We start from the raw sequence: 15,393 nt of genomic DNA on the forward strand, positions 1-15,393 counted from the left end.
TTGAACCTGGGTCTTCTAGCTGTGAGGTCTGCGTGCTAACCACATGACCGCCGTGCAGCCCCTCTTTGCATATTGCAAAAATAAAATGAATTCAATATGATTGACTTAAATCTTCTTTTTCTTTCTCTTTGGGCTTTTCCCTTCAGGGGTCACCACAGCAAATCAATCTCCTCCATCCAATCCTGTCTTATCTCACACCAACTACCCTCATGTCCTCCTTCACTACATCCATAAACCTTTCGTCTTTCTACGCCTCCTACCTGGCAGCTTTAAACGCAGCATCCTTCTACCAATATATTCACTATCTCTCCTCTGGACATGTCCGAACCATCTCAGTCTGGCCTCTCTGACTTTATCTCCAAGGCCTCCAACATGTAATGTCACTCGTTCCTGATCCTGTCCATCCTGGTCACTCCCAATGTGAACCTCAGCATCCTCATCTCTGCTACCTCCAGTTCTGCTTCCTGTATTTTCCTGAGTGGCACTGTCTCTAGAACAGGGGTACTCAAACACGTGGCCTGCGGGCCAAATGTGGCCCGCAAGACACTAGTTTGAGGCCCCCGCCTTGATATGAAAGTTTAATGTTAGTGCGGCCCGCGCAAGTTTGATATGGATGCTGTATGGTATCATGCACCCAGAAAAAATTATTACGTTTGATTAATGTTCATGTTAAAGGTTAAATAACTGTTAATAGTTATCCTCCCTATCCGTGTGGAAGTGGTAAGTTTTTGGCTATTTAAGTTTAAAGGAAATAACTTGAAGGCTACCGTTTAGGTCGCTAGCTCTCTAGTTTGCGAGTTAGCATGTGTCTCAAGACGCTGCAGTTGCGCAATATGTTGTAAATAAAAAGAGTATAAATGTGACTATAGTCGTGTTTTGTCATGTCTACAGGGCTCTAATAATGCTTTGTTCAGTTTAATCTGAAAAAAATAATTTGTCTACCCACCAACTATATGTGGTTTCTTAAGTTTTTATTATTTGCCGTTTTATTATTATTATTATATTTATTTATTACTGATTGATTGATTTTCTTTATTCTTGATTTGTTCATTTATTTTGCATCTTATTTTGTGTAGAAAAATAAAAAGTAAGGTATTTGAGAACAGTGGAATGTTTTATCAGAGCTTTTCTTGTAGAAAATTGGAACCAAAGCGAAGTTTTTTAAAATTTTTTGTTTTTAATAAATGCGTTTTTTGGGGGGGGGGTTTTCTCACCCAGACCCGAGCTCCATTGGCCCCCAAGTAAATTGAGTTTGAGACCCCTGCCATTTTCCAAGTAAAAACCTATAAAAGATTTAGTGAGCATACAGATGAAAGTGAGACCTAACAACCCACATCGTGAGCAAAACACTGACGTGTAGGCAATATTAGTAACTTCTTGCAGTGAATTGCAACACAATAAAAACATACTGTTAATTAAATATCATATTTATTTTATTTGAAGTAAATTGAGTTTGAGACCCCTGCTCTAGACCAAACAACATGGCTGGTCCCACCACAGTTTTGTATACCTTTCCTTTCATTTTAGATGAAACTCTTCTATCACACATCATGCCTGACAGTTTTGCTCCACCTGTTCCATCCTGCCTGCACAGGCTTCTTCACCTTAATGACTTGGATATTACACTCATTTGCTTTGTCAGGGGATCACTATTGCCTTTTTCATGTCTCCTATCCGAAATCATAGGAGAAGGTCAACATCGAGCTGACGGGAGGGTTTGGTGGGAGAGGAGCAGCCAGCATTTTTATGAGCCTACTCCACTTGTGCACCACAACCAAACCCTTGTGAAAATCAGGGATCTAGTGTCGGAAGTGCTGCCAGAAATCACCATAACACAATTAAAACAACCACCAATTATTCTTTGGCCACTCAAAGTGAGAAAACGTCAAACCACATGTCATTTTTATCATGTAGGGTGATGTGTGGAGTGTGTGTGTGTGTGTGTACTGTATGTGTGTTTGGTAGATTGGTGCAGTGTGCTCTCTCCATGAAGAGTGTGTCACTGTGTGCCTCAAAGGGATCCTCGCAGTGACTCAAGCAGCAGCAGATGCGGAGACTCGTTGCGGATAACTTTATTTGCTATTTTACCCTTCACAGGACATCACTCCTAATTAGGTCTCCGTGGATGCGAGCAAGCTGCTGGACTGTTGCCTCATCATTGGACTGAATGATGTCCCTTCATGTGGAATGCTCACTCCCACAGACACACACACAAACACCCACTTTATGTATCACTTAAGTGGAATTGCATTAATGGGATGTTGATGGGAGGTTATTGACACTTGACGCCATCTAGTGGTCATTTATCAACTGGGGCAGACATAGCGTCACCACATGCACGCAATAGAACGGGAGCCGTTTTATTTTAAACCCTTACTGTAAGACAAAGTTTTATGCTCTAAAAATTTTCTATTTTTTAATAATAAATTAAAAATAGACTAAAAAATAAATTAAAAAATAAAAATAGACTAAAAATAAATTTAAAAAAATAATAATTTTAAAATAAAGCCCTACTTAGCGAAAATTCACTTAACACAGTCGCATCTGGAACCAATTAACCGCGATAAACAAGGACGGATTGTATATGCTTTTTCTACGTCTTTTTTTTATTTGACAGTATGTTGTGTATTACAGTATGTATTACTGTGGTGTAGCGCTACACTGTATTGAACCACAGTTGGTTCGCATGTTTCAATTAGTGGTGTCAAAGTTCACGAGTTAAAGGAAATTCCCTTTAATGACACAATTTAATTTTATGTGCGATTAATGTGCTCACTTTCTGGACTCAGCTGGAGAAAGTGCATGTATTTTGTATGGTCATTTATACAGTGCTATGTTGACATAACAGTGTCCAAAACTAACAAGTGTTTTTTTAGATGCAAGCTGTCTCTTGGCAGATTTTTTTGCTTTGAACTGCAAGCTACATTTTAGATTAGCGATAGCTAAAGACAACTATTTGAAGGGCTTATGTCATCTTAGTATGCGGGAACAAAGTAAGCAAGCATACACACGGCACTCAATGTGATGGCAGTAAAGGCTTCCAAGGGGGTTTATTATTATTATTATTATTATTATTATTATTATTTATGTGCAACTTAGTAACATTTGTGCTTTAAGTGCTGTGTTTGTCAAAGAGTATAGAATAAAACCTGCATGTTGCAAGACCACGCTATACTGAAGTTACCAGACTGAAGAAAAATGTGATAAAAAAGGGTTTGAGTGTATGTATGAGCACTTCATTTTCCGTAACACCTTTTTTTGTTTTATTTAGTTGGTGGTTTTTTTTTTAATGTCAGTGACAATTACATTTTGTGAGATTTTTTTTGAGTGATGGGCAGTTTACCTTATTAATGTCTACTTGTTCTACATTGTGCAGGGTTTTTTTTTTGTACATTGAGGTCCATTTTGTGCACCCCAGATCTTGATGGTTCTCCTTTGCCCTTGTCATGTCTGTAACCACGGAAGCCATCAAGACTGTCAAAGTTACATTTTTTCTCATCAGAGGTCGGGGTGGGGTGGCATATAAAATTTGCCTCAAGCGCCACTTTAGCACTTTAGTTTCATCCTCAATACATACAGAATAGTTAGAAGTTGATCGTATTGCATTTTTGTGGCACAAAAGATCAATCCATGTAAGTTAAATACTAAACAAATAAATGAAATAATCCATCAAAGTGCAAAGCCCATTATGTTTGAATGTGTTTTATTTATATTTCCAATACAGTGTGTGTAAAAAGATAATGCAATTAAGCAGTAATCATTCATTGTACCATTTTAGACACGCATGAAACAAGAGGCAGAAGTTCATGTTTTGGAATGTAATGCAAAAATAGCTTCATAATTATTAGTTCATGTCAAAATAAATATTATACAATCATTTCATTTCAGAATAGGAATGTCTTGACAGATGTACCACTGAGGTAGCTCGAGGAAACAATCATTATTTTTCATCACAGTATCATAGCTGAGGAATTTACATAAAACAAAAAAACATAAAAGATAAAACAAAAATAAGACAAATTTAACAAAATACTTTGTTTTTAAGGCACAGGACCATAATGACAGTAGATGCTATATATGCAAGGGTTGTTGTTTTTCCACCAGGTGGCCATTTTGGATGTTTTTCTTTTTGTAAAAAAAAGGCTTAAATAAATCCAATATGCTGTGAAAAGCAGCCTGCATATCCGAGTTGTTTTATTAGCATCATGTATACTGTTGTCTTTGATTGCTCATTTTTTTAGTAATTTTATATTTACAATTTTAAAAAAAAGAGCTGCAAGTCTGAAATAGCCTCAGGGGCCGTACTTTGGACACCACTGCTTAATATAGTGTGGAAAACTATGGAACATTCTGGTGCTATTGAAAGCGATAAAGTGCTCAACGGTGAGATGTGGTCGCTCAGTACAAGAAAATATTTCCATTGTGATGTGAGATAGTAGTCAGACATTGAAAAAATATCAGCAGGGGAAAAAAAAAAGATGGCAGCATTTTGCAAAAATGAAGACAAAGCTTAACTGTAGGGTTAGTTAAAATTCAGAGCTGTACACTGGGGAGACATAGTCTTTTTAATACAAGATGTCCTTTAAATATCTTTGCTCGTACTCTTCTTTCAACCTGGCGAGGGACAATTTTCCTGACAATATGTCATACAAAGGGGAGTGCCGTAAGTCACAGACTTGTTTCAACACAGGTTTTCCTCAGCAAGTCTATCTGCAAATAGGTAGAAAACATCATTAGCCGAGCGTAATCATTTGTCTTTTAATATGACTGTCATGGATAGAAATTACCTTGTTGGAGGCTACTTTGCATAAAGTGGTTGAGTTGATGCAACTCAGTGTTTAGGTCATGGCATCCCAACTGCAAAGTGAAGGGATCTAAGGCAACGCCACCCGTCGGCAGAGTGTTCTCCGGGAAGTTCGGACCCATGTCCAGGTCCTTGAGGAGGCTGTCTAACATGCCATCATTCAGCGGTTCACGTTTAGCGTGGAGGTCAGAGTGGAGAGGCCAGTTATATGACGAGGAAGAGGGAATGCAGTCTTGGAGGGGAACAGTTTGGACACTTTGGAGAGGATTCACAGGTCCAAACATGTCGAAACTGCAAGCCAAGGAGGAGATCTGCTGAGCCAGAATGCTGATCTCCGCTTGCTCGCTTTCGTTGTACTGGTCAGATGTTGTAGATGGAGGGGACTGATTGGGGGTGGGAAGGGCTGATTGCAACCCGTACTGGGGAACATGGTGCGCTTGGTGAAGGCTGCCCTCTTGTGGCTCCTCCAAAAGGCTGAAATCATCTTGATGCAGAGCACAGTCCACTGAGCTCTCACTCATGTCAGACACCGAGAAGCCATCTGGAACTAATCTGGCATCAGATGCACACGCTGGGAAATCATACATCGGAGATGAAGGCGAGAGCGGAGACTGGGGATCGAGCGTGGCGAAGACTCTCTGCTCAAAGGTGTGCTGCGGGGGCAGGGAGTCCTGGGGTGAAAGGTGACAGGTGAGTGCGGCTTCCGGGTAGGAGTAGTAAGAGGGAGAAGCCTCCGGGGAGGACAGCAGCTGATCCGTGTATCCGTGCACATCTAACAGGAGGTCACGGCCGAGCACCTTTTGCTGCACGGGGGAGCAGGAGGAGGCAGGGCTGTAGGGAGGGGTGAAGAGAGCAGGGCTGCCCCCCAAAGGAATAGTCGAGGTATTGCCTTGGGAGGAGGCGTCTACTGGATAGTGAAAGTCTTCATCAGACTCCATCCTGGCTCTGGAAGCTGCCTCCTCACTCTGACTGTTGGACATCCTTTGCCTCTTACAGCCTCTGGAGGTATAACTCTCTATCTGCTGACCTTCCACTGATGATGATGGTGATGATGATGAGGATAGGCTCAGTGCATTATTGTTGATTGTCTTCTGCAGAAATCTGGCCTCTGTTTCGCTACATGTGGAAAACATAAAATATGTGTTTGGTCCTTTAAACAATGCATCATGACCGTAGTGACAACAAGCGGTATAGAAAATAGATGGATGGAGAGTTAATTTTTTATGCTAGCTTAAATAGAAAGTGTAATGATGGCACTATCTGCAGTGTCTCACAAGTAATGGTAATGGTAATGGTAATGGTTTTATTTCATTTGAACATGCATCAGATTACAATTGAGTGCATCCCATAATCAGTTCACAGTTCCACATGTCCAAAAGGAGTAGGAAGAAGCAAAGCTTATTAAATCCTACCCCGTCATCTGGTACTTTTACAATCAGTAACTGTTACATTTGTTCACCTCCTGCTTTCCATAAGTTTAATTTTTTTTTGTTTTTTTTTTAATAATGAACCTCGTACCGAAGTACGAGGTGATATGACCATCCAATGACATAATGGGTACCATAGTAAGTGTCAATATAGTGATATGTATAGCACATCATGACTGGTTCAAGACTCTTCATCCTTGTATTTAGCAAACATCAACTGCTTGTATTGTTTCTTGAATTGGCTCATCGTTGTGCATTGTTTGAGGTCCTTACTCAATCCATTCCATAGTTTGATTCCACATACTGAAATGCTATGGCTAGCATAACGTAGTCCTAGCATAGAAGTGTTTCAAATGTAGTTCTTCCCTGAGATCATATTTCTCTTGTAGAGAAGTATTGGATGACATTTTTAGGTAATCAAGTCAATTCATTCAACATTTTCCAGCAGGAAGACACCTTGACAAGACATTTTGCAAATGCACATTTTGCAAGTACAATACTGTATGCTGTATGTCTGTAATCGTTTAATGTGTGAAACTGAATTTAAAATGTGTTTTTCACAGTAAATTCGGAGACACTTGTTCTCAAGAGTAGTCAGTGTCCAGCTTGTAGAGCGGTAATAGTTTTAGTACGCACTGAAAATGACTCATCTCTGTGTGGAGTTTGCATGTTCTCCCTGTGCATGCGTGGGTTTTCTCCGGGTACTCCGGTTTCCTCCCACATTCCAAAAACATGCTAGGTTAATTGGCGACTCCAAATTGTCCATAGGTATGAATGTGAGTGTGAATGGTTGTTTGTCTATATGTGCCCTGTGATTGGCTGGCGACCAGTCCAGGGTGTACCCCGCCTCTCGCACTAAGACAGCTGGGATAGGCTCCAGCACCCCCATGACCCTCGTGAGGGAAAGTGGTAGAAAATGAATGAATGAGTTACTGTATTATTGTCTACATATCTGACAACAAAAGTGACAAAAAGATTATTTCCTTGTTTACATTAAGTCAGTCATGGTGGTGGACTTAGTCATGGTGTAATGGTCTGTATGACAAATGACTAGAGTGTTGAGTTTTTTCAGAAGAGAGTAAATCTATGCTGTTATACGAACTGTACACTGACCATGTTATATCCAAGTTTCATGTCTATATTAATGTCCATTGAGACGATATAACCTATGAAAAGTAGAAAAGTTCATACCTGATGATGAAGTTCGTGCAGCAGATGTAAGTAGCCTGGCTGTCGGAGTCTTTGTTAGCACAAATGTAGCACCAGGTCCATGACAGATCCTTGCATTGAAGTCTCAGCACCATCCTCACCTGGAGGCCCTCCTCGGCTTGAACTGCTCGACAGGAAAGAAGAAAAAGCGCTTATAGTTATTATCATGGACACTCGCCAACATAAAGGAAAATAAATCTATGAAACTGAACTTGACTTCAATGAGAGACTTACTTTGTGGGGTTGTTTTTAAAAAGAAACTTTTCACATACACACTCACAATTGTAATATGTAATACACGGGGGGGATTTGTGCAAGGGGTGCATTGTTGACAATTGCACAAAGGATGCCCAAATCAGAAACAATGTTTCACTCCAACTGCATTCATTTTAGACCTTGATGGTGTAATGGTACAGCTGCTGCCGTTTAGGTTGGTAATTTCTTATTTTGCACCAAAAATTATGTTTCTATATTACTCCACAACTTACATCTAAATACATGCATTTTTTATGAATATGCAGAGGTGGCCCTGCATATAAACACTCTGGCCTAACGCCAAAAGCTAGATCTTTTGGACATTTATATACCTGTGGGAACCGTTTGGGGAAGCTCCACTTTTGTGCTCCAGTGCACAGAGCAAGGTCCATAAAGCTATGCTTGGATGAGTTTGGTGTGGAAGAAACTTTACTTGCCCTGACCTCAAGCCCATCAAACACCTTTGGAATGAAATGCAACAGATAGTGTGAGCCAGCAGGCCCTCTCGTCAATGACATTTGACCTTAAATGCCCTTCTGGATGAATGGGACAAAAATTCCCACAGTCACACTCTAATTGTCAGAATTACGTAGGTGTCGGTACAAAGGCCAGACATCTCAGTTTTACTTTTATAAATATTCTTTATAAGCACTTTATGAACTCAAAGCAAAGTTTTCCTGTTTTGATGTTATATTATTAAAAATAATCAATATTTCAAAGGCTGAACCTAACCGCTCACATTGTTTACTGAGACGGAAAACAAACACCGTTAGCCTTGTTAGAGGTTATAAATAATTCAATGCTATTATACTTACATATCTTTCTGTGATCAATGACACTTGAAGAAAGATCTTCGGGGTGGATTAGACTGTACCACGAGCGCCCGACCATTTCTTCTGCTGAGTAGCCCAAAAAATATAAAACACTGAAAAAAACAACAAAATATTTGTGAATAAACATCATAAAACACTTGGATCATGTCGAGTTATGATGAAGTGTGTAGTCTACGTACCTGTGTGAGAGCATAGTAAAGCTCATGTCAAGGCAGTGGACGCTGTTGAAGCTGGGACACAAGTGGTACTCTGTGTCCCTGAGGCGGTCCACTGTGGGGCTGCACAGGGCCACAAAGAGGGGCTCGCTGGTGGGATGGACTGTAGAGAACGGACAAGGCTGATGGAAGGACTGGAAGCTGCCTCTGACCAGCATGGAGCAGCTGCCATGCTGCTGTTTGAAGGCCCTGGAGGTCTGCATACAACATATAAAGCTCCTCTCTGCAGGAAGGAAACACAGTACACGGGTTCAGTTGTACTGGAAGTACTTTTCATAGGTAGCACATCAACATCAAACCTGCTTTATTCGATTTTCTAGCCAAGATGTACAGTAGTTTCAGCAAATATTGCCACTGTGAGGCAAATGTTACAGATTAAAAAACATTTAGTTTTGTGCTCGCTTGTCATAAAAGAAATAAAGTCTGAATAAAGCAAATATTCTTTGAGCCTTTGGTGAACTCCTCCTGTCATTGCATCAGCATCAGCCGAACACACAATATGTTTATGTTAATTAAACATCCAGACATAAACAAGACAATTGGTATAATAACAACAAGAGAGCAAAACTGTTAAGTCACACCTTAAAAAGTTGGAAATACATAACCCTTGAACGTGATATTCACTTTCCTGTGGCACGAAAACAAGCTTTGAACTAACCTCATTGCTTGTTAAATGTAATGATGCATATTAAACATTTTTTTATTAAATTAAATAACCTCACACTGGCCATAAAGACCCAAAATATCTACATTTTGATAAATAATAACATTAAAAATTAACATACAATATAACACTTTTTAATTTAATTAAATATTATTAAAGGGCACTTAATTAAATTTGATTAAATTAACTGATTAACTATTTGATTTACTTCCATTGGCCAGAAAAGACAGTTCTGCACAAGTTATTAAATTTTATCATTATTAAGATAAAATGTTTAGCTCATGTTGGGCTATAAAGCACCTAAGGACACAAACTATCACATTCAGACAATCGATATCGGCTCATTTTCCCCCAAACACCATAAAGTGTTAAAAGTATTACCTGATGATGAGCTATGTTGACTGTATCCTTTAAGAGTGGACTCAACAGCATCGATATCAGAGCGTTCCACCATGTCATATATGGTGTCTCCTTGAAGCACATCTACCTAAAAATGGAATCAAAGCTTTCACCAAACATATTCAACTAAAAGGTGCGGCATTGTTGAACTACGCGGAAGGCAAGACTCACCATGGAAAGGCCGAGGTATTCCGTTACATTTTCAGACACGTAGACCAGCCTCCCTTGGATGGTAGTGACCAGGATGAAGCCATGCAGGGCTTGAAGAAAGGCCTCATATGGCAGAGAGCAAGGCTCACTAGCGGGGATGCCTAAAGGGTAAATAAAACATGTCAGTTCATCCTTAGCACAGCTCTCCAATTTGACCGCGATGCCGGATGAATGGAGATCAAACGCTCTATGAGAAATGAAAGATTGATGACTCACCCTGGAAGAGAACCGACTTCCTGATGTAGGTGCAGATGGCAGACATGGAGTGCAGGTAGGAAAGGCGTTCCTGGTCCTCCTGGGGAATGGGAAGCAGAGCTCTCATATTCCTGATCTCGTGATTGATGTGGTCCCGTCGCGCTTTGGATGCTCCTTTAGTGGATCTGTGGGGAACCATGGTGGCCAAGTTGAAGACTTTGGATGGTAGAAACTAAAGTTCAGCAGTGCCTCACTTGTACCCCAACAATGAGGTTTAAATTCATTATTGGTGTGTTAAGAAAAAAAGCCAATTGCCTCTCAAATCCACCTTTTTTTTTAAAGAGTTACAGTGCGCTAGTGTCTTTTCCTTGTATTCAAAAGTAGGCTTTGAACATGAAGGGTTCCTATGGCAACTGCTATGATGAGAAGCTGTCTGCAGTGGAGGATGAGAGCTCTCTGTGGACTCTGCTTGTATGTATGTATGTGTGTGTGTGTGTGTGTGTGTGATCACTATCTGTCCTGAGCCTCTTTATAGCTGCCGGGGCTTCAGTGTGGGGGCGTCACACTCAAAGGGGAGGCTGGGCTTGAGCTGAATTACCTTTTAAAGTGACTGCACAGGGAATGGGTGTCCCACGTCACTGGGACGTACAAAAAGTGCCACAAAAGGAGAATTACATTCATTTTCAAACCAGGAACTAACATTAAAGACACGTATAATGACATAATTGAGGACAGTGTGTTTGAGGATGTGGTGCAATTATCTAAGCACAATTTTCAGTCAGGAACACGGATTAAGGTTATTTTTGATATTTCATGTTACAATGTGTGCCTCACAGGACTTATTCATCTGGCAGGCTGCCTCTGCGCAGATATGACGCAGACAATATGCTGTCCACATCATTAAGTATACTTACACACAATATTATTATATATGTTGCATGTAGAAATATGTATTTAGAAACATGACAATGCATTATCTTTTTAAAAGCATAACAGTTAATTACAACTTTTGTAGAAATATGATCATGTTGTAGCTATTCACCCTTCAGCCACTAGAGGGAGAAGGCTGATTTGGAAGTGACCTGATCTTGCTGACCTGACTTGGTGGAAGAGGCATGGTGCATTTACACGATCTTTGTAGGTGTTGTACCAAACTGTCACCTAAAGAAAACACATTAGTTCTTCATTCCTTACAAAACAAAGTAAATTTTTTATGAGTTGGGTGTCCTAATTTTTTTCCACCAGGGGTGACATACTGAAAGAATACAGGCTTTGATATTTTTGTCACATTTTAAAATGCTGCCTAGCTGTAGGTATTTTTTGGAATGTACTTTTTTGTCTTCTAATACCCTCAAAAGGTAGAAAATCCCCCCACATCTTCGTATCCTACCTTTGCATTTGTTGGGGCACTGCAATGACGTCAGCCTCTCTCTGAGCTCTGGCCTCCTCTCATTCCATCTGGTGGACAAAGGCAGCATTGCAGTGCCATGCATCAATTTTCTATGCTGCTTGTCCTCCAATGAATAGCTTTGCTCAGACGAAATGCATTGTAGGAAAACTTTTTACAGCTTTTGAGTGTTAAGTTGCTGTGTGATAAATTAAGCATTCTTGGTAAAAATGACACCGTGAGTCAGACTGTTATATTGAATTCCTGCAATTTCCAATGGGTTGCCAAGCTCATTGTACAGGGTACTGTTGTTACAGACAAGACAAGAGATGGTTTGATTGTAATAACAACCTACCCTTTCATAATTTCATTTATATGTATAGTATAGATCCATGCTCCTGATGCATTGGAGAAAACCAACTAAAGTCAACATGAGCAAGCCCTCTGGCGATAGAGGCAATGAAAAACATCCTCCTTCCAGATGGAGAAAATGCAAATGTCAAATGATTTTCACCTGCTGCTATATGGTTTCAAATACTGCATGGTTATTAACATACAATTGTCTGCGGAAAAGCGTCAGGGTGCGTGATTGTTTCATGCAGGGGTTCCCTAAGTGCATTTGCTATTTACGGCCTACAGCTGTTTTCTTATTGGCCCTTTAAAACATAATTTAACAAGCTAACTTAAAAATAACAGCCATAAAAGAAAGATCTGGGTCTGCACGGCGGTCGAGTGGTTAGCGTGCAGATCTCACAGCTAGGAGACCGGGGTTCAATTCCACCCTCGGCCATCTCTGTGTGGAGTTTGCATGTTCTCCCCGTGCATGCGTGGGTTTTCTCCGGGTACTCCGGTTTCCTCCCACATTCCAAAAACATGCTAGGTTAATTGACGACTCCAAATTGTCCATAGGTATGAATGTGAGTGTGAATGGTTGTTTGTCTATATGTGACAAACTGTAATTGGCTGGCGACCAGTCCAGGGTGTACCCCACCTCTTGCCAGAAGACAGCTGGGATAGGCTCCAGCACCCTCCGCACCCTCGTGAGGATAAGCGGTAAAAAATGAATGAATGAAAAGAAAGATCTGAAGAAAAAATTTGGGAAAATTTTATGAGAACAAATCTATGAGGAAAATCAATTTGTCATTGTGATAAGCAAATATGAGTGTGAATGGTTGTTTGTCTATACAGTATGTGGCCTGTAATTAACTGGCAACCAGTCAAGGATGTAATAATAATAATAATAACTGAATGCCCTGTGATTGGCTGGCGACCAGTCCAGGGTGTACCTCGCCTCTCGCCCAAAGACAGCTGGGATAGGCTCCAGCACCCCCGCGACCCTCGTGAGGAAAAGCGGTAGAAAATGAATGAATGAATGAATGAATAACTGAAGTTCATACTAATAATCTGCATTTTCACATATGTCACAAAGCTGAAATGCAGTTTTTTAGCAGGTGATTTTAAAAAAATATCAAAATGGGCCTTGCATTCTTTCATTTTTTGGCCCCTAGTGGATATTTGGTCACCACTGGTTTGATGTGTCAGTCAGCTGTGTCAGTTTGTCTTCAAAGTGAATTGCCTAATAGAAGCCACAGACAGGTCCGTGCTACAAAGAGTCTTGGCAACTCAACCAGTGACTCCAAATGAGTCTTTGCCAGATAATGACTTTATGGTATCACACAACATGAAAATATGATGAGGCGACCTCACGTTGGACAACACCAAGCAACCATCTGGAACTGTCCTGCAGCTGTGTCTTCCTATCAGTCCCTTTAGCATAAATTCTGATGTTGTTTCAGGCTGCAGTATCTATCCTCTCGGGGCCTCTTTAAACACCTCTTTTCTCAAATCCCCCAATTTAGTGGCCATGAGCCGAAAACTAGAACTTGAGTGATGGAATTGGAGCAGGACGTGAGGGGACAAGACAAAACAAACCACTCTGAACAAATCCTCAGGCTGATTCTCAAGGGCCGATGGGATCGTCTGAGTCCTAGAGGGAAATTAGAGAGTAATTTGGCTGAGGCTTTCCCCGCATTAACGCCTGCGTTTTTGAGCGAGGAGGGCTCCGGGGCCAGACAGGGGGGACACGGCGTAGCCCTGCTTCCTGTGTGCTGCGGTGCCAGGCGGGACAGGGTGTCTCTACTGCCTCACTTTGAGCTCACGCTCCGTCTGTGGCCTGCACTTAACTGTGGAGATAACAGTGACTTTATAGCTGAGGGCTGGTGACAGACAGGAACAAACTGCCAGGATGATACTGGTGGCAGGGGGCAATGACTGGAGCTGGGGTTCACACACGCTAATAACGGGCACCCCACAAAGCAGCCGCACAGGTCCCGCTGAAAGTCAAGAAGGTGGGGGTGTGCAATGCGGTAGACATTGAGGGCTATCAGACACCCTGACTGGGGAAGATACGACTCTCTGGAGCTGAACAGGAAGCGGAAAATGGGGAGCTGAGGGGTTTTGAAGTGATACAAATGGAGCTGGAACAGGAACGTATCAGACGTCAGTGATGAGATAAAGCTTGTCTCAAACAAGAACAAGACCCCCAAATTATACATTGAAAAATTGATTCATTTAGGCTATTAAATGTCTCCAATTGCGATGAGTGAATGGTGTAACCTTGACCGTGATACGACAGCAGAACAGGGAAGTTTTCCACCGTTTTCCATCGAGGGCAACATACTGATAAATGAAAAGATGCAGATTTTGTAAAGCAACATGTGTCGATATGCTAAGATATTATTCATATTTCAAGGAAAAAATGCATATCAGCTTTGTGATATACTAGTTGAAATCGCATTTTAGTATGAACTTTGGTCTTTGCTCCATGCTCCTGCATCTTGCCCGAAGTCATCTGGGATAGGCTCCAGCATACCCCCGACCCTAGTGAGGAAAATATGCCATGTTCACTCCGGAACCATCAGGGAGGATGCAAAGTGGCGGTTGGCAAGCAGCTTGAATTATAAAATATTAGCAAGATTGAATTTGATCCTTTCCTGGTTAAATTTATCATATCGCATGCTCAGATATGACGTAACACGCAGCTCCAGATGTTCTTCAGTTTTAAAAATGGAGGCCAGCAATCGGCACTGGACTGCTACAGAAAGTTTGTTTTTGATCCAAACTAAATTTCCAGACTGGACAAACGAAAAACTGGCAATACGGGATTATTCCAACAAGTGAAAGAACAACTCGGGGAAGCCGGTATCACGTGATGTTGAGGTTTACGTTTTAATGGGCATGCCCCATTGACTATTCTGGTGGATTTTCACGGTGCATGTAGACAAGAGATTGGAATATTCCTTTCCATGGATACCATTGTTTCCCGAAAGGTCATTCGGAAAGAGAAAAAGTGGTCATGTAAAAACGTGGCTACTGTGGAGTGTCTGTGGTGTAAAGACTGGCAGAGCAATGTAATATTGGTCCGTGTGGCAACACCTACCTTGTTCCTCCGATAGACTTGACGTGATGTTTTCCAATGTAAAAAAACATGCCTCAAAAAAGGTTGAAAATCACTGGTCTAGCGCATCACTGAAGTACTTCAGAAAGTATGTATATCAACAAAAACATATCAACAATCCTTGGGTTATGGTGTATTATGGGGTGTTGTCTCACGACACAAGCCTTTGGTGATTTTGGGTTCAAATTGAAGCTCAGACCTCTCTGTGTAAAGTCAACACTCTCATTGCATTCTCTCCGTTTGCATGGGTTGACTTTGGATTCCCTGCTACAGCCCAAAAACGCATGCATGCTATAGGTTAAATTACTCATAGGTGTAAATATGAATGTGAATGGGTG

The 15,393-nt window shown here is 41.1% G+C and overlaps 1 protein-coding gene across 1 annotated transcript; it reads right to left on the reverse strand.

Annotated features, from left to right (window-relative positions):
* Positions 1 to 3,710: 3,710 nt before the first annotated feature.
* npas4l (neuronal PAS domain protein 4 like) lies at positions 3,711 to 11,059 on the reverse strand. Its single transcript, XM_058058161.1, has 8 exons — positions 10,233 to 11,059; positions 9,978 to 10,117; positions 9,789 to 9,894; positions 8,708 to 8,966; positions 8,511 to 8,620; positions 7,423 to 7,564; positions 4,788 to 5,920; positions 3,711 to 4,710 (listed from the first exon to the last, which is right to left on the reverse strand). The coding sequence occupies exons 1-8, from the start codon at positions 10,408 to 10,410 to the stop codon at positions 4,682 to 4,684; spliced, it is 2,097 nt and encodes a 698-aa protein (XP_057914144.1). The 5' UTR covers positions 10,411 to 11,059; the 3' UTR covers positions 3,711 to 4,681.
* Between the last annotated feature and the right edge of the window lie 4,334 nt (positions 11,060 to 15,393).

Source organism: Doryrhamphus excisus, chromosome 20 (assembly GCF_030265055.1).
Source record: "Doryrhamphus excisus isolate RoL2022-K1 chromosome 20, RoL_Dexc_1.0, whole genome shotgun sequence".
Classification (NCBI taxonomy): Eukaryota; Metazoa; Chordata; class Actinopteri; order Syngnathiformes; family Syngnathidae; genus Doryrhamphus; species Doryrhamphus excisus.

What these genes read in the sequence shown, in the direction of transcription:
- npas4l (XM_058058161.1), bottom strand. Translation starts at nt 10,410, where the DNA reads ATGGTTCCCCACAGATCCACTAAAGGAGCATCCAAAGCGCGACGGGAC. An exon ending in TCAACATAGCTCATCATCAG is followed by an intron (nt 8,967 to 9,788) that starts GTAATACTTTTA and finishes TCCTTCCTGCAG; the next exon opens with AGAGGAGCTTTATATGTTGT. An exon ending in TGCACGAACTTCATCATCAG is followed by an intron (nt 5,921 to 7,422) that starts GTATGAACTTTT and finishes TTCCACATGTAG; the next exon opens with CGAAACAGAGGCCAGATTTC.